This window comes from Anas acuta, chromosome 14 (genome assembly GCF_963932015.1).
Source record: "Anas acuta chromosome 14, bAnaAcu1.1, whole genome shotgun sequence".
Classification (NCBI taxonomy): domain Eukaryota; kingdom Metazoa; phylum Chordata; class Aves; order Anseriformes; family Anatidae; genus Anas; species Anas acuta.
In genome coordinates this window covers 13,711,252-13,733,145 of record NC_088992.1, presented here as the reverse complement: position 1 = coordinate 13,733,145, position 21,894 = coordinate 13,711,252, and the positions used below count along the sequence as shown (strand labels likewise).

Genomic DNA, 21,894 nt, shown 5'->3' with positions numbered 1-21,894 from the left:
CCCTCAGCCTGCCCTCACCCCAGCAGCGTTTTGCCTCCCATCTCTCCCCATGGCTGTGCCCGGCCTCTTCTTCAACACCTTCTATCTGGGCAGAAATGCTCCAGGTTCCCTTTTGCTTCACAGGTAGGTCGCTCACTGCTCCTTAATGTGGCAACAGGAAAAAGCTTCAGGGGGGCAGGTCACTTCTCCCTTCACTTTTGAGTGGAAGCTGCCCCTGAGGTTTTCTTGCTGGGGAGGTCTCGGTGTCTGAAGCAGCCGCTTTCAGTCCCCCACCAGCCCAGGAGTACAAGGACAAGGAAGGGTTGTGGCTCCAGGCCTCAGAGCCATCCCAAAAGGGGAAGTGCCTAGTGCTAGGAAAAATAACCCCCTTCCTCTCCGCTCTGCATCCCAGCTGTCAGATAAAGGCAGCTGGAAGATCTGCTCTCCTTGCAGTAGATTGCGCCCACAGCACCAGCAGAGAAGGAGCAACAGCTCCAAGAGGTGACGGTGTGCCAGGGCAGGCACCAGCTGCATTCTGTCTGCACTTGAGTCCAGCACAAATTCCAGACCCCAGCGCTGCCACAGCTGGCTGCTCCTTCGCATGAACTGTCCCAGGCAGCCTCCCCTTCTCCAACAAAGGCCACGATACCAAGAACGCCAGGTTGGACACTTTTCTGCTTTTATTTAAAAAAATCCAGAATGGATCCAATAACAGTTTTATTGTCCAGGAAATTGTTTTGCCATAAGCAGAGAACAGACACAGGATGGAGCAGAAGGCTCAGACAAGTAAAAGTACGCAGCTTCTGTGTAGCCTCTTTTGTAAGAAATGTTACAGCTAAATTTGGAGACCCCCCCTCCTCCAGAACAAGGGCACTGGCTGCAGATTTGGATGTTCTCCAGCAACGTAACCAGCCTTGCCCTTGCTGTTCACAGGCCTCAGGATCTGTTCACAAGTGCTCCGATCCACGAGGAGGATCCAAACAGGTGTCACTCCCCGCCTGCTTCCACCAGAACCTCCCTCTCCACCTCTCGATTCACTAACATGGTTTCCAAGCTCCGGTACCAGATTTAGCACACCATTGTGTCAAGTATCAGAAACAAATGATCAGCAAGTCCTCAGGTGCCTCAGTTGAATACCGCAGGGCCAAACGCTTCGAACTTTGTCTTGCATGAATTAACTTTCATCATGTGACAATTTACCTAGCAGACACATCACTAAGTTTATACATTAAAGAATTTTTATATATAGAATACTGCAAAAACACAGTAAGTCTGAATTCTGCCCATTTCTGCTCAGGAAGGTGCCTTCTCTCCCAAGCATCAAGAACATCCACCGCCTCTTTGTGCTCTAGTCAAGGCAAGGCCGAGACTTCTTATTGCTTCTCTTCCTTCTGATCTCCTGGACTTCCAGAACCCTCTCGTTCTGAGGCCATCTGTGAAAGAGACAGCTTCTTAGTGGCAGCAACAAAAACATGTTTCTCCCCAGACATGTTTTTTTTTTTTTTTCCCCCTACCTAGCTGTTTAGGTTAATTCTAGACTGAAGAAACCCTTCTCCAGAGAAAAAGGGTGATTGTCCACTGGAGAATGGAAGCAATCCTGATCTCCACATGACTGCTACTAAGAGGAAGGAAATTATCTTCCCGTTATTTACTCGTTCCCAGTGGACATGACGAGCTTACGTTGCAGCACTGAACGTTGTCAGTTTGACATCAAAGCAGCTTTCCCCAGCTTAGCACCACCAAGGTCACCTGGGCCGTGTGTGCCATTTCCAACCCGGCACACGTCCCCTGGACAGGGTCAGCACCTTTTTGGCACGTCTGCCAAAATGGGCTCAGACAGGAGGGCCTCTCACTGGGAAAAAAATCCCCCCTGGCCTGACTACTGTGGTTTTAGGCAGGCTGAACAGGCCTGTTACAGAATCATCTTCGGGTCACTCCAGACATTACTTCAGATAACCTGCAGACACAGGGGAAAACCCAGCACCATCTCCAGCACAGTTTGTGCCTAAATGTTTGGTGGCCCAACTCCCTCCTCCCCATCCGAGCGCTATAAAATGTAAGTGACCATGAACCTACCTTCTTGTATGCCATTTCAAAGAGTTTCAGGGAAGCCTGCTGCAGGCTGGTTGCTGCCTGCCTGATGTTTTCTCCCGTTTCGCTGTCTTTACGAGCCAGAAGTTCCCTCATTTTAGCAATTTCTTCCTTCAATTTGTTGCACTGCGAAGAACACACGGACAAACATGATGCAGCTGCACGCCTTCACCAAAAAAATCTCATTCCTGCCATTTCACCCACCTAGTGGCCACAGCAAAACTCCAGGTTTTTGCCAGAAGCTGGGAAGTTAGAGTCTCAAATGGAGCCATATGGCCTGCAGGGACTGGGACTGCGCTCGGCTCTCAGTGGGCACGTGTCCACCTCGCTAAACGCGCCGCAGTTGGCATTAAGCGGTCCCCTCGTTTGCAGTCTCGGCAGAGGCGCCAAGGACAGAAAGCACTGCAGAGACCAAGCAGCCCGCCAAGGAGGAGAGCTGCTCTCCCTGGCACACCTCGCCAGCCAGCCAGCCACCCCGGGAGCCAGGGTGAAGGGAAAAGCAAGCTGGGTTTCATCTATATTTAAGGCACTGTCAGGAAGCCAGCGAGTAAGGCTGCTCACAACCCTGTTTAATCCCTTTGTTGCACGTGGGAGGAGCAGGGAGGCAAACAAAAGCAGTACGGTCTCATCCCAGCTCCTGTAGCCATCTGTCAAACCCTCCACACAGTCTGGCATTTCTCTGGCAGGCCTGGAGAAGGGAGGTGACTGGGGGACAGCTGTGCCGCCAGCGCTTGCTCAGCAGCGTTCGCAGGGAAAACGTGGGCAGAGCGCTCCTCATTTAGACCTGTGGGATGGGGAAGGCAACCGAGGCCTTCTGTGCCAGGCTCCCAGCTCCACCCAGAGCACACAGGGCTTCCTCCAGGCACTGCTACCCCTCTTTCCCTCGGTATTCCCCCGGAAAGCATCACAGGGAACAGTCCTTGCAAAGAACAGAGATCGAGGCTCTGCTCCTGCGGGAGAAAACTCCAGCAGTCATAGTCCCAAGCACAGAGGACCTGAGCTGAAAGGCAGAATTTAAAGCAATCAGAGGCTCCTTACCAACAAACCAACATCTTGTTCCCTCAAATGCCTCACGGAGCCCCTTTTATCCCATTCCCAAGAGTTGTTAAGTTGAAGATTGTGCAATCTGTTTTAAACTTGGCTTTTGAAATTCATAATGTTGAAATTAAACCGTCACTTAGAAAGGCACGGAAAGCACTCCTTTGACGCTAACTATCCACTTCACTCCAAAGATAGAAGGAAAATTGGAGCTAAGTGGATGCCATCATTTTCATTGCCTCCCAGTTCTCGGATGCTGTGCTCACACCACCGAGACTGCCAGGGCTGCACAGCAGAGACAAGGGAAAGCTGCTAACACCGGGCAGGCGCTGCTTGGAATCTCTAGCTTTTGAGCAAAATTCTCCTCTTATGCAGGACACAGGCCAGTTCTTATCAAATCCCTGCAAGGCCAGCCCAAGGACACAACTCATGCAGAAACCTCTCATTAGCAGCTTCCCAGGCTCTTAAGTCTTCACTGACACCCAACTTGCACTTCGAAATCTGCTATTACTCCAACCATCTCACCATAAGTATGCTCTTACATCCTGCCATACCCAATGCAGAACCCAGACGAGTCGATGACTGTGCCACCTTTACACAGGACGCCAACACGGAGCTGGTGCCAGCGCCCAGAGCCAGCTAGGAGCCCAGCAGGAGTTTGAGCAGACACGGCAAAGAACCGCACGGATCGGGGGGTGTCACCCACCTCATCTGCTGGCAGCTGATCCTTGAACTCCTCCATCTTCGACTCCGTGTCGTGGATGATGCCCTCGGCCATGTTGACGGCTTCCACGCGTTCCTGGGGAAGAGAGCTCATCAGGGCCTCCTGCTACAAGCTGCCTGACATGCTGACTAACATTTCTTTCCCCCAACGCCATTCCAGCTCCCAGCCAGGGCCCTTCTTAATGGCAAGGTGGAAAAAGGAAATGCAAGCCAACCACTTCCAGAGGTATTCTGGCACTGAAGCCCAAACAGAGGGTCTGAGACATTCCTTCCTCTGACACCCACAAAAACAGAAGCAACCAACAAAGCACCACGACTGGCAGGCTAAAAAAGCGAGCCAGCATAGAGACTGCTCAGCTCTATGTTCTGCTCCTTGAGGAAGCCACAGAGCTTTTCAAGAATACTCTCAGGCTTCTTCAGCAACGAGGGCACTAGAGACACCTCAAATGTGGGGTTGTTTTACCGGTGTTTCCTTACTAGCAGTACGTGTAACAACTCAATGATGGAAATAACCACTGTGCTGGGTAGGAACTATTAATTAGTGCTGCGAGGATGACCAACAGGTGACTGAGAAGGCTCTCAGGACAGAGGCGTGGTAGTTCTCAGACATAATTCAGTCCCACTGTCAGCGTGAACTATTTCATCAGCAACAGCCTCTAGGACACTCAGCCCTCCCCATTTCAAAGACGAGTCTACCTGAGCAAGGGTGTGATAATACGCTCAGGAGACTCAGGGAGGAAAGCAGGTGATCAATTATTTAGTGCCTATGCTGTGTGTGTGCTTTGTGTGGGATGCCAGAGTTGACAGCAGGATGTTAAGTCCAGCAGAGTGCTATCTGTCTGTGCACTGGATTCCTTCCATGGTGGTAAAACCACGATCAGAAAGGTGTAACAGGGGAGCTTTGACAATCAAATTATGCAAATCTTATAAAGAGACAGAAGTGCCAGCTAAGAAAGCAGCCTCCATGTGGTAACTGGGCAGAGATGAATCCCACTTGGACTGTAACAGGGCAGAACTCACCCCCTACATGATTTAAGGTACAAAGTCAAAGCGTGGCAACAGGAAATTTCAGCACAGCCTCTTCAAGTGCCGTGCCACCACTGACGCTCCCTGGCAATGATGCAGATATTTGAACAGTGGGGCTTCCAGACCAAAGTCTCCAAGTGCTCTGCACCTAACCTGCAGGTTAAGCCAATCTTTTGTGGATCTAGAGCTCTTACAGCACAGAGGGGCTGCTTCATGTGAATTTATTCCATGCATTTTCTCCTCTAGTCCTCTTCTGATCCCTTCACTACCGTGAGTACCTGCGGCAGCTTTACACAGCCTAGGGGCACACAAAGCAGATAAATGCAGCGTGCGGCTTCAGCCAGCACTGAACATACGCTGGTGTCATATCCCTGAGCCTTCCTCGTGTCTGCTTTAAAAATCAATGCTCCATATTTAGTAGTGTCATTAATTAGGTCTACCCTCATTAAGCCAATTAGTTCCAACCATTAACCCTGCGAGTATCACAGGTTCAGCCGCTCAGCCATGGCCAGCATCAGACCTTCCTGACAAAGTCAGCGAGGCTTTCAAACACCTCCTGACGGCTTCACCTGCGCTGAGGGCAAGTACTGAGCATTCAAGGTGCCAGGCAGTGAGATTTTTAAGGACTACAGAAAGCAACTTCCCACTTAGGAAGGAAGAGGATGTAGTGCACAGCTTTGTTTAGCAGGCTCTATACATTTGGCTTTAAAATAAACTCCTAAGTAGTCTGCATCTTCCCTGTACTGCCTGCAATTAAATGGAAGGCCACCACTGTGAGAACCTGGCTGCAGCAGGCCACCTTCAGATAAACAGCCAGGATAACAGGCAGCTGAACAGCAACGAGCACTGGTGACAGAAAGCATCAGCTATAGCTGCAAAGCTGTCAGGCAGGTGAGTTTGCTTACTGCTGCCTCCAAGCCCCAGTAACTCTTCAGGGAGGAATTATGTTACTGATCACACAGGGCCAGTTACCCAGCCCAACCCTCCTTGCAACCGCACGGTCTGAACTGGATACGGGGAAGCAAGCAGATAGCCAGGTAACAACATGGGCCCACGGCTCAGGGCGGTGGGGATAAGAACTTGCAGCTCCTTCAAGGTCAGCACGGTTAAGGGCACACAGTGGCAGCACCCAGCAGGCGGGCTGCAAGCTGTGAGGTGCCGCAGCAGTCACCTTACCTTTCTTCGCCTGTCCTCCTCCGCGTATTTCTCTGCGTTCTTCACCATGTTCTCAATTTCATCTTTGCTAAGGCCACCAGAAGACTGGATAACAACTGCATTAGAGAATTAACATTAATAAAGGACTTGCCCTCTCTTTGAGGAAAGGAGACTCATTTCCCAAACCCTCTCCACAGCAGCAGCCTTGCTCAGGGACTCTGCACCTGTGCAGACCCCGTGGGCAGTACAAAGACAACCAGCCTTTGAAGGGGCTGCGATGCAGTTGGCAAGATACAAGCCTGACATCTTAGATCCCTCCTTCCCTCCTCCCCAGCTCTGCCAGACACTTCCTGCCTATTTCTTTGTGATCACCTTGTTCTTCAGTTACTCCTGGATAGCAAACATGCACAAAAAGCCCCCAAACCAAAAGGGGGGAGATTAAAAAAAATGAAGACCCAGAAAAACAACACAAAAACCCCACCACCACTGAACCCTTTTTATCAGGACACAGACTCCTTTCACTACTGGACAGATGTTCAGGCTGGTAGCACAGTAACATTATTCCCTACCCACCTTATCACGCTGCCCTTGATAAGCAAGCACAGCATGACTACATAGGTGGGCTGCTGAAGGTCCCCTATTTTTCCCCGTTTGTGTCAAAAAGCCCAAACATATAGTCTAGACAGAAACCAAGTTCTGCAGAGAAGCATGATTTGGTTGGGTAGACTGACATCCTGGATACTGCAAAGTCAAAAAAAACAGGTATACCAGGCCCCAAAGTTTTATGTAGTATTTGCCAGTGGTATGAAATCCTAAACAAAGGCACACACGCGTCCTTTGGATGCAGCTGTGGGATGAGGAGTTCAGCTTTCTGCTTAGGACCATATTTGCAGACAGACAGGCAACTGGAATTCCAGTTGCCTATTTATTCAGAGCTAGAAGGCTGTCACAGGGAAAAATCTACAGAGAAATCAAAGTAACATGCAGTGTGCTTTTGGAATCGTTTATGCCAAAAGCCAAGCAGCATGATTAAGAACACCACATACCTTCGAGTTGCCAGTAGAGTTAACAGTATTTTTCTTAACTGGAGCATGCATCTGATTGCTCTAGTCATTCCCTCCAAGAAATGACTGAAGGGCAGTATAGAGCCTTCCCAGTCACAGGCACAAAAGAGATCTATTTGTACCAGGGGAATCTACAAATGCTTCAAATTAATTTTCTAAGCCCACAACAGGGCTTTAGAAAGAGTCAACCACGCTGTTAATTACCCCAGAACACTGGGCCTAACATTTCATTGCACACAGAGCACAACGTGCTGGCAGCTTGAAGTCCCCAAGCCCCCTGCCATTTAGGAACGTTTGCAGCCTAAACGAAGGAAAGCCAATCAAGTAGTTTTGCAAAATACCTGCGGCTTCAATATGCCTGAATTTCAAGATCTTTGCCTCAGAACCAAAATGGGGTGGCAGCACAAGGCTGGTGTACTCAGCCTCAGATTCTACAGGGGTCTCCCCAGTTTGATTTCTCCCTTAAAAGCTGGCATCTCCACGCAAGCGGCCTCAGCCACCTGTGTGGTGGCAGAGATCACTCCATGAGGAGCAGCGTGCCCAGGAGCACAGCACAGGGACAAGGTGCAGGATTCCCAGTCCCTGGTTTCTGTCCCTCCAGGGCACAGCCCCCTGCTCCACACCTGTCCTTCCCACCCCACGCAGCACCCCGGAGCACTTACTTTGCTGTTCGCGCCCGGTGCCTTTGTCCTTGGCTGACACATGAACGATACCGTTGGCATCAATGTCAAAAGTGACCTCGATCTGGGGCACCCCGCGTGGCGCCGGAGGAATCCCAACCTGAGGAGGAGAAGAGCTCAGCCATTAGCTCAGGGTGCAAAGCTCCAACGCTGGGCACCTCATCTCGGTGATCTGGCAGGTAAATCAACCGGTAACTAAGCCTCAGAGCTGAGCCCTCAAAATGCCCGTTGGCACCATGTGGGGAATTAACAGCATCTGAACAGATTTAACAGCATACAGACTCCTACCTTAGGAACTACTTCTTAGCAACAGCAAGATCCAATGGCTCTGTCAAAGTTTGCTGTCTGATACCTGAACAAACCAATTCTGTGCATGGAGCCACAGTCAGCCACGTGCTGCACACACCAAGTGCTGAACTGTCCTCTGAGAAGCTGGGCAGATCCACACGTGCTTGCAGAAGAGTGGTACCAGGCTGGAAAGTGACTGCTCTATAGGGACTGCACCGAGCCTGGAGCCTGCTCTGAGCCTTGTCTTTGTAACAGGGGAGGAAAGGCCAGCATTCAGATTATCTGCGGAGCACGTCTGGCTCTACAGAGCTCTTTCAGCTCTTCATGCCCAGAAGTGGAGAAGGCTGTAGTAGGTGACTGTGCCTAGCACTAAAGCTACATTATGAGCATCCCCTAGCACTGCTGGGAAACTCTGAGCTCAATTTAAACACCAGCTGGTCCCTTGCCACTGAAAAGCTGTCCCAGCATCAGGCTTTAACTTCAGGGACTGCTTTTTTCTTTACGTTACAAATAGGGTGAAATATCTTCTGTAAGACAACTCCCCCCTAACGCTGCCTTCAGGGTTTGCCTGACATGGAAAAGGCTTTGAACTTCTCAAAGAAGGTCAAGATTAAGGTCAGGAATACCAAGTAGCCAACCTACCAGCGTGAACTGGCCAAGAAGTTTGTTGTCACTCGCCATCTCCCTCTCCCCCTGGCATACTTTGATCTCCACTTGAGTCTGCCCATCTGCAGCTGTAGAAAACACCTGTGGAAAACAAACACAGAGTTAGTGGACTGCTAGCAAATTGCACCACACGAACTGATTCCTGCTCATGCGTTCCTGCTCCTTTAAAAAGCTCTGACTAAACAACAAAGCACCAAGAGTAGCCACAGCCAAGTTCACTGGCATCTCATCTTATACGCATTTGAACACACAAAAGCTGGCGAGGCCATGCCAGCAGCAGGCTTCGGTCGCTGGCAGGCAGCCACATTACCAGAACGCTTCCTCCTGAAGCAACAAGACTCCTGTCCCTGCCCCACACCACAGAGAACAAGCGTTATCAGTAGGAGCACACACCAGGAGAGCCAGCCAAGGCAAAGCAAGAGAAAGGATCACACCCAAGTCTGCTAGAGGCCCACAGTACAAGAAAACATCTGAAAAAAAAGTTTCCAAGGCACACAGATGAAGAAAGGAGGTCTCAGATGGGCGCGGTGCTCAGTTACAGAAGGTCTCCACACGATCCTTCAGGATGATGTGTTGACAGTTACATCATGGCACACGCACGCTGCAATCCTGAGCAGGCTGCAGACACCCCGGGATATCTTGGCACACAGGGATTCGATTTTATCCTCCTCCTTTGGGCACGCTAACAATTAGCAGAGATACTCATGGGCGGACACTAAACCTTGACTCCTAAGCTGCTTCTTTTTGCCAGCTGAGGAGAGAAGACTACCTAATGGGATGCTTTGGGCAGCCTTGCTCGGTGCTCAGACCTCCGCTGGACACAGCCCATTCGTACCTGGCTCTTCTTGGTTGGTATGGTGGTATTCCTGTTGATCAGCTTGGTGAAGACTCCTCCCAGGGTCTCGATGCCCAAGGAGAGGGGAGTCACATCCAGCAGCAGCACGTCGGTAACGTCACCAGCTAACACGCCACCCTGGATAGCCGCGCCAATCGCCACGGCTTCGTCGGGATTGACTGCTTTGCTGGGAGCGCGGCCAAACAATTCCTGCACAGTCTGCTGCACCTGAATGGGGAAAGAGCACAGCTCAGATGGGGAGCGGGCCATCGCCGCACGGTGCTGCAGCCACAAGAACGCCCCAGCCCTGGCCAAAGGTTTTGCCTTTAGCGTCCTGCTGCCATCTTACCTGGTGGCACGAGAGAAATACTAAACCTCAGGCTCGTGGTTGCTCCCTAATCCACCATTCCCTGCTCCCTGCTCCATGCACTTACTGCAGTTTAAAAAACTTTTTCTCTGGAGATTTTCTTGCAGTCAAGCTCTCCAGCTGCCCATCAACCTGTGCACCCCACCTGCATTTATCCTTTCACATAGCCCAGCCTCATTCAGGAGGGATCACCCCATGTTTATCACGCAGGAGCCGAGGACTGCTCCCCTGGAACTTGTAGAAGCCAGCAGCAGGCAGAACACAGCTGCCAAGGACAGCACAACTCTGGGTTTCTGACCTTCCCTGTGCCCTGTCTCCAGAACAGAAGGACAGTTCATCTTGTTTGCATGTAATAAAGAAAAAAATTAAAGTGTATGAAGGGCAGCGTTTTCAAACTCTTTATTTAATGGGCTGTTTCACCAGAGAGGTAGATTGCTATGTCAGCAGACGGTTTGAGCTGTGTTATTAGCTTTTCACTGCTCTGCCCCTTTGGAATGATGTGCTCGTGATTGCAACAGATTTACTGCTGAAGTACCCAGAAGGGAATGCAGTGAGAGCCGCAGCTCAGCAGCCCGTTTCTCTCCCCTGCTGAGAAGGGTGTGAAGCCTGGTTCCTGTTCACAGCATCCTGCCTCTCTGAGCGCGCTCAGCAGGCAAACATCTGCACAGGTGAGCACCGTGTGCCTGGCAAACCGCGCTGTAAGCAAGCGTCCGACTCCGTGTGCGAGCCAAGAGACATTTGCAGGCAGCGCTCCCTGCAGAGGAAGACACTTTGTGCATGAACATATAATTAAGTGCAAGTCTTTCCCTCCGGAGGCATATTTTACAGCACAAAAGAGCCATTACTTCTAACCACCCACTTTATGTTTCCTGCAGTACTGGCCACGTGAGCTCCAAAGCAGGCGAGCTCCCTCCTAGCAAACAACAACACAGGAGGGAACACTCTGTGCTATGCACAACATACGGGCACTGATCCTGGAGCCAGAGCTCTCACCCTGGCTATGGGCACGCAGGAAAGCCTTACATAACCTCAGAGCCATGAGCACGGGACATAAACAAGGTGAGGGGAGTATTTATGTGCTGTCTCCCACCCTTAAAGGATACTTAAGGTTTCAGGAAGGGCTTCCCCACTTCCAGAAGTATTTTCCTCACTTTATTCCTCACTTCACAGACAGTTCACCATTTTTCTTCTACCCAACTGGACTGGTAGGGCCTTTGGGAAGGTTTAGCACAGTTATTCCATTTGAGTTTTGGCCAGAGCAGCACCTTTTCCTTATCTCATCCCTTTGGTTCCGCTGCCCGGGTGACCTTCTGCAGACACTAACATCACCTGCAGCCCCCACGGCTCACGTAACACATCAGAAAGGGGAGAGAGGGAAAAAAAAAGGAACTAAAAACCCCAGGCAGGACCATGCACAATGTATTATCCTAGCAAGGACCTGTCAATCACAAGCAGTAACAGCAAAACAAGCTGTCCTAGCCTGACAGATCCTGTGGAATGAAATTTTGCTGATCTCTGCAGAAAAGGATAAGCCGTACCCTTGAAGACAGCTGCGCACATACATGTTCAGCACTGACTTCAGGGGAGCTAACAGTCTGCATTGTTATGAATAAAAACGGCAAATTACCAGAAGAGAGCACCTTATCTGCAAGACTGTACACGTCAGCAGAGCAAGCTTTTAAGTTATGTGGTGCTTATCACCAGAACGCCAGGTCCAGGTGTTAGGTAATGAGCACTGAGAAGAGCCGATTAAGCGTGCCTGACAACAGCCAGCACCGCCTCGAATAAAGACAAACACACCCAAGCAGCAGGTAACTGGATAGTTGTGCTTCTGAGGTTTCTTCAGAGCTAGCTGCAAGTGCCCTGCACGGGCGAGGAAAGCTCGTGGGTGCCAGAGATTACCGAGAGGTTACTGTCATTGAAGTGGACCTTTATCACATGCTGAATTCTGCAGAAAAAACACACTGCTCATCTCAATACTGCTCGTGTTTGGTCCACAAAAAGCAGGAAACCAGGATGAGTTTTCAAATCCTGATACCTCCCACTTGCCTTTTTAAACTGTGACTCAGCTACGACCCCCAGCTGAGCTGCAGGAAGAGGAGTCCCTTGGCACTGCTTTCATAGCACTACCAAGCACGTCTGCTCTGCTCCTGGGGGCCTTCAACAGCCGGAGCCTTGAAGTGCCCAGACCCTGAACTTTTCCGTAATAGATCACCCCCAGCAGCAGCACTGGTAGCTGTGCCAGCCGGGCCCGTAACGGGGACATATCTCATACCTTCGGCATCCTGGTCATGCCACCGACGAGGATGACTTCACCAATGTCACTCTTGCTGACTTCGGCATCCTGCATGGCCTTCTGGCACGGCGCTACCGTCCTTCTGATCAGATCAGCCACGATGCCCTCAAACTGCGAGCGGCTCAGCTTCATGTTCAGGTGCTTTGGTCCAGAGGCATCCATAGTAAGGTATGGCAAGTTGATATCAGTCTGCAGCACAAAAACAGTGTGAAAACCACAAACAGAAAGCAAGGCAGCCCCACACAGGTTTCAGACCAAGCTACAGGTTCTGTTCTGCCTGATCTAAAACATCGACGTGCCTGTGCACTCAAAGCCCAGTCCCCACCTGGCAGCAGCTATGTTTGTATTTTGCATTGCAGACAAGAGGTAAGAAAGATTTTGTTACACAGCTCACGGTTACAACTGTTAAGTACCAATTTTAATACTCCGTGTTACTCTGAGGTCCTTCATGGTCATGGAAAAAGTGTTCTCTTGCTCTTCACAGCTCGTGTGATTGTGGTTTATGCACACAGTTTGTCAGTGTTATAAAGGAAGTAATGATTAAACCATCTTTTCACTAGTGGTTGTAAGCAGCAGCATTTAATTTCTATCATAGGTAGGAAGTAAGAGCTGAAACCTGTGAAGTTACCTCATTTCCCTCCCTCCAGCACAACACAAAAGCCCATTTTCAGCCAGACTTTGCTCCCAACTACCTAACACTTCATACAAGGTAAGCTGCCCAAAGGAACTAACTCATGACCGTTGTTTGAAGGCAAGCAGCTTGTCTGACAACTAGCCCACTGCTATTTAACCCAAATGTTCAGTGCCATGGGCCACCGTCCCTGTTTCTCATTGTTATTTGTGCATAGTCTTAGAAATTCACACCCTGGATTTTAAAATCAAGTCTTACACTGAAATCATCTTCAAGTGCTGAATCATGATGACATCATCAGGACTACAAAAACTGTTTAAGCTCTAGAGATTTAACTTCCCAGAACAAGAACTACACCCATGCCACAGGCTAGAGGTGCGCATTCACTTTGTAAATGGCATGCTCAGAAATACCAGGGAGGACAGGGCCAGCAGTGAGCTGTTTTCCCTTCACCACCAAGGAGTTGGGGAATTCAGTTTTCCCGGTATTTGCCAGCATTTTCCCTGCATTTGCCAGCTCTCAAGCCAGTTCAAACAGAGCCTGCTATGTCTCTGGCAGAACTATGCGCCCATTGTGACTGGCCTAAACTCCTTGCTATGAGCTCCCCACTGGCCAACAAAAAAAATAATGTTTATTCAGAACCTAGAAATTGGCAGAGCCCCCATTTCAATTACTATATAATTGACCTTAATTTCACTTCAGCACGATTACACCCCCAGCTTGCTGCTTCTCCAGCTCCTTATTCACTAGTGAATAAAGGACAAACTTGAATACATTAAGATACAAAACGGGTGAAAAGGAAAGGGTGTATATGCTGCTCATTGTTTAAGCAACCCTTCTGGTGGAAAATAAGATTCTTTATAGAAATTATTCCTTGCTATTAGACAAATTAGCTGTTTCAGTGGTGCGAGCAGCACCACAAGGTTTTGGAGCTGCTTGCACAGAGCCCTAAGTACCTCCCATCACACAGAAGTACTAACTGCAGCTCAATTCCCTACTGCCCATCATACTTCTGTAACATGGGAGTTGGGAACAAGGTCACATTCTCTGCACAATGAGCAAACGTGGTGTCAGAACACAAGCAAAAGGCAGCATCCATTATCATTATTCACTTCTAACAACTGATTTTGCTCCTCAGCAGACACTGAGAGACCGTCCTGAGAAAGAGAACTTGCAGTTAAACCAATGCTGTTTGATTAAACAGAAGCTTGAGCTGCCAGCACAGGAGAAAAGCAGCTACTTCAGAGTTTTAGAAACAAAAATAACCAAAACAGTTCAATATAACATTTTGATACTCTGCTTTGAGCCCAGCCACCTACCTGCACAGATGACGAAAGCTCACACTTTGCTTTCTCTGATGCTTCTCTCACCCTTTGGAGGGCCATGTTGTCTTTAGTCAGGTCAACGCCCGTCTAAGCAACAAAAAACATGTTAGCAGACTGTTAGCTAGCCATGGAGAGCTTTTCATCACTGCAGTTCACCTTTTTAATCACTCTTGACTGCAAAGATGTTTGTTGGAATAGAGCCTGTTAAACTTCTCTCTAGCTGTTGATCTCTCTAACTTCTGGCAAACATCTTTAGCATTTCAAAACCATCTGTTAGCCCTCTCTGCTCTAGGAGTGATTATTCAGTAAGTTACTGATAAAAGCTGGGAAAAGCTGCTGCATCACAGAGTATTAAGGCAAGGAACAGAGCTGGAATTATATCGCAATTTCCCACGGCCAACACTGCACCACGTACATCTGTGCTGACACATTCAGTCGGCCCACAGATTTTCGTTAGAGTAAGCAGACTACAAATAGGTAGTCCTGCTACGTTGGAAGAAAAAAAAAAAGCAGAAGCCCTGCTATTTATTCTGTCTTCTAGGAGAGGAACATTCTGCCTTGAGAAAATAGATCTACAATCTGGAAGTCAGGCTAACTTCAATGCTTTTAAATCTCAATTGTGCCATTGATCCCAAAAGAAGTCCAACAACAATTTAAGAAAATTCTTATCCTTCCACAGAAGTTAAGCAGGATTAAAAGACAACATAACACGAGGTTGAATTCTGATGAGATACCTCACCTCTCTCTTGAACTCTTTAACAATATACTGCAGCAAAGCCTGGTCAAAATCTTCTCCACCTAAGAACGTGTCGCCGTTGGTTGACTTCACCTCAAAGACTCCCTTCTGGATTTCCAAAATGGAGATATCAAAAGTGCCTCCACCCAAGTCGTAGACTGCAATGCTACATGAACAGAGACACAAAAACATTACTTTCTAGACAAAGATGCGTGGCTCAAAATCATTCTTCCCAAGAGGCAAGTGTGCAGAACTCATGGTGACATCCATAAAAGTTCTTTAAAAACAACAATGAACAGATCAGTGTGCACATTCCTTGAGTGCACTGAGTCCAGGTGGAAGCCCTCTGACTGCAGTTCTTTCCTCTCCTTTGAGGAAAGACATCTAATGGCAAGGACACTAGAACCATCGTGAAACATGTCCTACAAGATGGAGGCATTCCACAGCACTGCAATCCCAGTCACAAATACAGAGTCAGTAACAACCTCCCCTGCATTTTTATGACCACCCTTGACAGCAGAAGGTTGAATGCAGCCAGGAAAAGATACAAACTGGGGATTACCAGGCACCAAACCTCAACCTCCCTTTTATGACAGCCCTTAGCACCACTGGTGACCACCTCTCACCCAGCTGGCCGGAGCCACACTTGTCACTGCTACCAGCAGGCAATATCGCTATCAACACGCAGTGCCAATTTCAGCTGTAGCTGCAAGTTATGAAGTTTCTTTAACAAGTATACTTGACATGGAGTACAGGTGGCATGACACAGCATTGATTCACTTCTCAGAGTTTACTTTGGCGGAATTCCAACCAGTGATTCAGGAAAAAAACAGTCCAGAATATGCATTTACAAAGCAAATTACTTATTTAAGGGGGTTGATGTTATGAACACGAGCTTACATTTTGTCTTCAGACTTGTCCAGACCATATGCAAGTGCAGCTGCTGTTGGTTCATTAATCACCCTCAAAACATTTAAGCCAGAGATCTGCCCAGCATCTTTTGTAGCCTAAGTGGGGAAAAAATGAGCACTGATAAGTGAGAGAAACTGAATGCAGCCTATAAGCCTGAAAACCTTTGAGCTTGGTGAATACCTGTCTCTGAGAATCATTGAAATAAGCAGGAACTGTGATCACAGCGTTCTTTGCTGAATGTCCCAGGTAATTTTCTGGAGGATAAAAAGAAGAGACAAGAAGTTATTTTTACATTAAAAAGAAAACCACCGACTTTATTACCACTTGATTTGAAGTAATTTTCCTGAACTAGCAGGAGAATGGCTTCCTGATCAAGAACTTTATGTTTTCTGGGAAGATGCAGAGGGAACAGTGCAGAAACCAAGTCCTTCCATGGAACAGTTTGTGGATTTCTGGCAGAACACCTCTGCACTTCAATCAGTAACTGGATGCCATTAGCGAGGGAGAATTCCTGAGCATAACTACCCTTCTCAGCGTGCAAGTCTGAGGTTGTTTACTGTTTCTTTGGAGCGTTCAGCATGTAAGGTATTTACTACTTAATCATTTTTGTCCTTATCATACAATCTGTTGTAGGTAACATTTATAGGCAAGATATATAACATAATAACATACACACACTATGTGTTTACAGGCATTTGAAACAGTATTCCTATTTTACTCTTGGCAACTTCAACAAGTGTCCAGGAACTTACACTGGAAAAAAAAATCTTCACATGAAGCTTCAGTCACAAGCCTCAGTCCTGCCCTTGAAACACTTCACAGTGATTGCATAATACTTCCCAACCCAGGCTGCAGAAGACAGCTATTTGATTTACTATTACACTGATTTGTTATAATAAATTATTCCAGAAACTATATTAGGAATTGAAATGGAAAAAGATCTCCAGGACAATGGATATTTCTTCCTAGTAAAGATTCAAAGTCACCACAGGCTAAGCAGCTTTTCCCTGCACCTGACAAATCGGGTCCCTCAAGAATTCCCTCTCTGACTACACTTCTGGTCACTGAGTAAGAACTAAGCCACCTCAAAACCCTGCCACCAAAGCCCGTGCTCAGCAGCAGTCTAGGAAGGCACTTGCACTGCAGTTTTCAAGGAAAAGGAGCTCCCCCTTCTGAAATAAGGGTGCATTCAAGTCAGCTGAAGATCGGCTCACTTGGCTTTCAATTCGAGTGTGTTTTAAGTAAAGCACTAATATTTTGCCAGAGATCCCACATTAAGGCAGGCACTGATCCTCCTTGAGGTTTCCTAAGAGCCCATCACCACTCCCTGCCACAGCACAGCCTGCCATGCAAGAATTCCCACAGCACAGAAGTCCCTGCCTCGTGGCAGCACAGCCAGTTACTGCTGCCCTGTCCTAGGGTCATGCTCGTATTTGTGCATGGCAAAGACCAAACTCCACCAACCTGCAGTTTCCTTCATCTTCATTAGCACAAAGGCACCAATCTGGCTTGGAGAATACAGCTTCCCGTGGGCCTCCACCCAGGCGTCACCATTGGAGGCGCGGACAATTTTAAACGGGACGTTCTTGCTGGAAGAAAGAGACAAAAAAAACTGTAATAGCTCCATTTGGAATTTCTGTATCAACATCCAGCGTGGACCCCCTACAATTAGCATCATCACAACACCAAATGCAGGCTTTAGACAGAGAATACTGAAATTTTGAACGGCCTCAGGTCCAGGGAGTCTCAGGAGTACCAACACACTTCTGCCCTTATTCAGGTACAGCTCTCAAAAATAAGGAACAACTAGTTTGGTAGATGCTGAGTGTTCTGCACAGTATTAGCAAGGCTCTCAGGAGAAATACAAACTCAGGAGAAATACAAATTGGTGCACTGTTTGATGACTTCTCTGAAAACCTTCAAATAAAAAATACAGTGTGGTCCTCAGAGTATAAGCAGTAAAACTTTGAAACACGAGGGTCTGACAGCTTGACCCCTCGGCACCCACGCAAGGTTTGCATTTTGAATCACAACCAGTCAAGTTACGCAGCACTGGGTTTTGTGCTCGTCCTGCCGCAGGTGGCATCGCCCTGCCACCCCCACTTACATGTCCTTCTTCACCTCAGAGTCGTCGAAGCGCCGCCCGATGAGGCGCTTGGTAGCGTAGAAGGTGTTGTGTGGGTTAGTGACCGCCTGCCGCTTCGCCGGCATGCCCACCAAGCGCTCGCCATCTGCTGTGAAGGCGACCACCGACGGCGTCGTCCTGGCACCTTCCGAGTTCTCCAGCACCTATGAGAAAGCCACACCAGGACACCATCAAAAATCACCGCCTCTGAGAACACCGACTGGGACCGCAGGCTGCAGTTGAGTTTTGACTTACTTTGGCTTGTTTCCCTTCCATAACTGCCACGCAGGAGTTTGTGGTACCCAGGTCAATTCCAATAACGGCACCCTTAATTGCTTCTGAGCTGTAAGGAGCATTACAGGAAAATCAGATTACTGCTAAAGGCAGATTCTACCTAGATACAGCAGTCTTTTGGTTTGAAGGAAGACAAAGTCATGTTTCACTAGACATGGAAGCAAACCCTCATGCTGTTCTGGGCCCAAAGGTGCTCTCTGACTCTTGCACTGGAATTTAATCTCCTGCCTCTCGACTCCATCAGACCACCTACAGCTAAATCCCCACAGATTTGTTTAAATACAACATCACTCTTCACCAGAAATATCTCAACTGCATCTTCTCAACACCCAGTAAGATTTAGATACAGATTGCATTGCAAGCAATCCCTGCCCTCCTAACATGAAGTTTCCAGGACTTGTTTTGGGTTCCTTTTGGTTTCTGCACTCCAGCTTGCCTGACGACATCCTCCTGGGGGCAAGATGCTAGTAATAGATTGGATCAGTTCATTTACTACTGCTTAGCATGAAGTGAACAGTGCAGAAAGACAACAGAACTAGCTAAGCCCACGCAGGGTCCTCTGAGGCAGCGTGGAAGAACCATCTGTTTGCTCCTGAAGCGTGATAAGTTCATTCTGAACAACGGGAGTGGTTCTTACATGGGGGAAACTTAAACCTCTTCCTTCTTTCTAGGAAGCGTGTTACCTCTTTCAAGGCTGGTGAGAACTCCCAAACTCTAGTTCTGCTTTATAGACAAGCCATCTTCTGGAATAGAGGAGCACCCTGAAGCCAGAGCAGGGCTCTTTTATGTTACCAGGGACCAGGATATCACCGCCTCACTCCCCGGGGTGCTCAGCCACTCTAACTCCTGTTCACACAGCCCCAGGCAGCGATCTCAAAACGAGCAACCACTGCATGTCTGTGCACTGAGCAGAGCTGGGCCGTTTCCCTAACACAAGCAGATTTCCTGCCCCGTGTCACCAATCCCCACTGCCCACAGAACATCTGACTAAGTTATACAACCGCTGCCCCTTCCTCGTCATCCTGTAACATGAAAAACAAGGGACTGAAATGCACGAGCTCTTTGAAATAAGCTTTATCTGCACTGAAACAGAGCTGCTTGTCACCCTGGTTTCACACCAGTGTAAAACAAGTTTTCCATCCTTTCCCTCTCCGATCAAACAAATCTCAAGAATTTTGTGGATGCTGCTCATGGTAGAGAGTTGGGGGGGGGGGAAGAGCAATCTTAAAAGTTCCCCTGAAATAAAAAAAACAGTACAGGGATAAAGACACAGCCTCAGGAAAATAACAGGCATAAGCTCTGGTTTTGCTCTTTTTCACCATCTCCCACTCCCATAATCAGCTCTGGAGTCACAAGGGTCGAAACAAACATCAAACATCCAGACGTGGAAAAGCAAGGCACTACTCACGCATATCTTCTGCTGGATGCCGCTCTGAGAACATTCTGACTGAGGCCATTCCAGAACGTCTGTAAAATAAAGAGGTTCTCGTGAAGGTCTGGTTTGAACAGGAGGATATCTTCAGCCCAAGACTTTCTGCGGAAGGCAATTTCTGAAGTAGCACAGCCCTACTACAAACCTGTATTACTTTGTTTTCTTTTTAAACCTTAAGGGTAAACTAAGCAAGAATTTAAGGAAGTTTCTGTTTGCCATTAAAAAAAAAACAAACAAACAAAAAAAACAATTACTACCCTTATAATACCAGTATTTATTGCTGGAACTGAGCAATTCACTGGAAGCAGTCTACACACACACTACCAGTTAAGCAGACAAAAATGAGCTCGCTGATTTAACTCTGACCCTTCAGCCCATGACGAGGAGCAGCAGAGAAACATTAACCCAGCTCCTGAAGCCTTGCACATGGCCAGCTACCGCTGTTCTGCTTGAGGGATCTGTGCTCAAGGTTTTGTGACAACTTGTACGTGGTTTTTGCACAAGCTGTGTCTCTTCAGACACACATCGGTGTCTCAGAGAGCTCTGACAGTGCTGTGCTTTCCTCTGCCTGGTGCTTTTAGCCAAGCATCTCATTACAAACAACAGCACCCCAACACATGAGTATTTTGGGGATCCTTTGGGACTCGTGGCCTTACCCCACGCCAGCAGCAGAGCGGGGTGTGACAGCCTGGCTCAGGCTGGGCTCCGCACAGGACCCAGTGCCGAGCACACCCACCACCAAGAGCTGCCGGCCCAGGAGGCCCCATCCCCTAAACCCACGTTCTCCTAAACTCATTTCCATCCCCTGCCTCCAGCCCGACCTCCGGGACCATTTTGTGCGGGGACATCAAGAAATTGAGCAACCCCTGCCCTGTGCTTCCCTACAAACCGCACCAGCGCCAGGGCAGCGCTCAGTGCTAACGGGACACTTCTTACAACCCCTACCTGCCCCCACACACCGCCTGGGCCTGAACCCATCGGGACCAGCACCCGCACAGCCCCAGCAGCCCCCTGCGGCCCCCTTCGGCCTGTCCCAGCCCCCCCCCCAAGCCCCTTAACATCCCCCCCATCCCCTCCATAGCCCCTTTTAGGCCCCTTCACCCCCCCCAGCTCCTCTCAGCTCCCCCCCAACCCTCCCAGCCCCCCCCTCCCACCCTTTTGGCTCCCCCTCGAGCTCTCCCCATGCCCCCAACCCCCTCCAGCCCCCCCAGCCCCCCCCCCATACACTCCTTAAGCCCCCCCAGCCCCCTCTCCTTCCCCCACGCCCCCCAGCCCCCCCCCAACCTCCCCCAGGCCCCTTTAGGCCCCTCCGCCCCCCCCCCTAAATCCCTCTCAGCCCCCCCCAGCCCCCCCTCAGGCCCCTCCCCGGCACCTGCGCGAGCCCCGGGTGCGCAGCGTTGGCCCCGCCGCGGGGCAGCAGCAGGGGCAGGGGCAGGCGGGCGGCGGCGCGGCGGGCGCTGAGCATGGCGGCGGCGGCGGGGGGGGGCGGCGGGGCCGGGCCGGGCTCTTCTGGAAGCCTCCACACACGTGGGCCGCGCGGGGGGGGGCTTCGCGCCGCAAGGACCCCCCGCTGCGGGCTGTCCCGCAGATCGCCTGCTCCTCCCGTTAGATTGTTGAAAAGGCTCCGGTTCTCCCGCTCTCCCCGCGGCTGCGCGCCGGCACCGAGAGGTTTGGGGAGAAGCGGCGGTTCGCTCGGCGGGCACCGAGCTGAGGCGCGGGCCCTCGGGAGCGCGCTGCCGGTGCCGGCACAGCGGCGGGCAGCCGGGGTCCTGCGGGCGGCCGCGCACTCAAGGTCGGGCAGGAGAAAGCGCGGGGCGATTGCAGCCGCCTTGCGTCAGGGCCGGGGCGCATGCGCACAGCGCCGGCAGCCGGCGGGGCGGGGCCGCGGGCGGGAGGGGCTGCGCCGGGGGCGGGCGCGCATGCGCGGTGCGCGCCGGGCGGGGCTGAGGCGGCTGAGGGGAGGCGGCGGGGAGGGAGCCCGGGGGGGGGACGGGGAGGCACTGAGGAGCCGGGCGCTAATGGGGAACCTGCGGCATCCAGGCGTGTGTTGCCTCCCAGAGGAGGCAGAGTCCCCGAAGTGTGATAAGCAGCACACAGCACGGCGCTGGGGCTCCCTCAGCTCACAGCCCCTCGTTCAAAGGAGATCACAAACACAGAGTTCCTAGGCTGGAACAGACCTCAGGGTCACCGGGTCCATCCTCTGCCCTAACACCAACCAGCCCCCCACTAAA

General features: G+C 50.0%; 1 protein-coding gene and 1 non-coding gene across 2 annotated transcripts; both read right to left on the bottom strand.

The window, feature by feature from the left end:
- Positions 1-636: 636 nt before the first annotated feature.
- HSPA9 (heat shock protein family A (Hsp70) member 9) lies at positions 637-21,480 on the bottom strand. Its single transcript, XM_068697946.1, has 17 exons — positions 21,036-21,480; positions 19,640-19,698; positions 18,193-18,280; positions 17,920-18,101; positions 17,277-17,401; positions 15,993-16,066; positions 15,801-15,907; positions 14,904-15,066; positions 14,159-14,251; positions 12,188-12,397; positions 9,546-9,773; positions 8,687-8,791; positions 7,739-7,856; positions 6,034-6,128; positions 3,815-3,907; positions 2,056-2,196; positions 637-1,412 (listed from the first exon to the last, which is right to left on the bottom strand). The coding sequence occupies exons 1-17, from the start codon at positions 21,126-21,128 to the stop codon at positions 1,353-1,355; spliced, it is 2,034 nt and encodes a 677-aa protein (XP_068554047.1). The 5' UTR covers positions 21,129-21,480; the 3' UTR covers positions 637-1,352.
- LOC137864562 (small nucleolar RNA SNORD63) lies at positions 9,237-9,304 on the bottom strand. The gene has a single exon (XR_011101545.1). It is a non-coding gene; the product is annotated as a small nucleolar RNA SNORD63 (small nucleolar RNA).
- Positions 21,481-21,894: the final 414 nt, after the last annotated feature.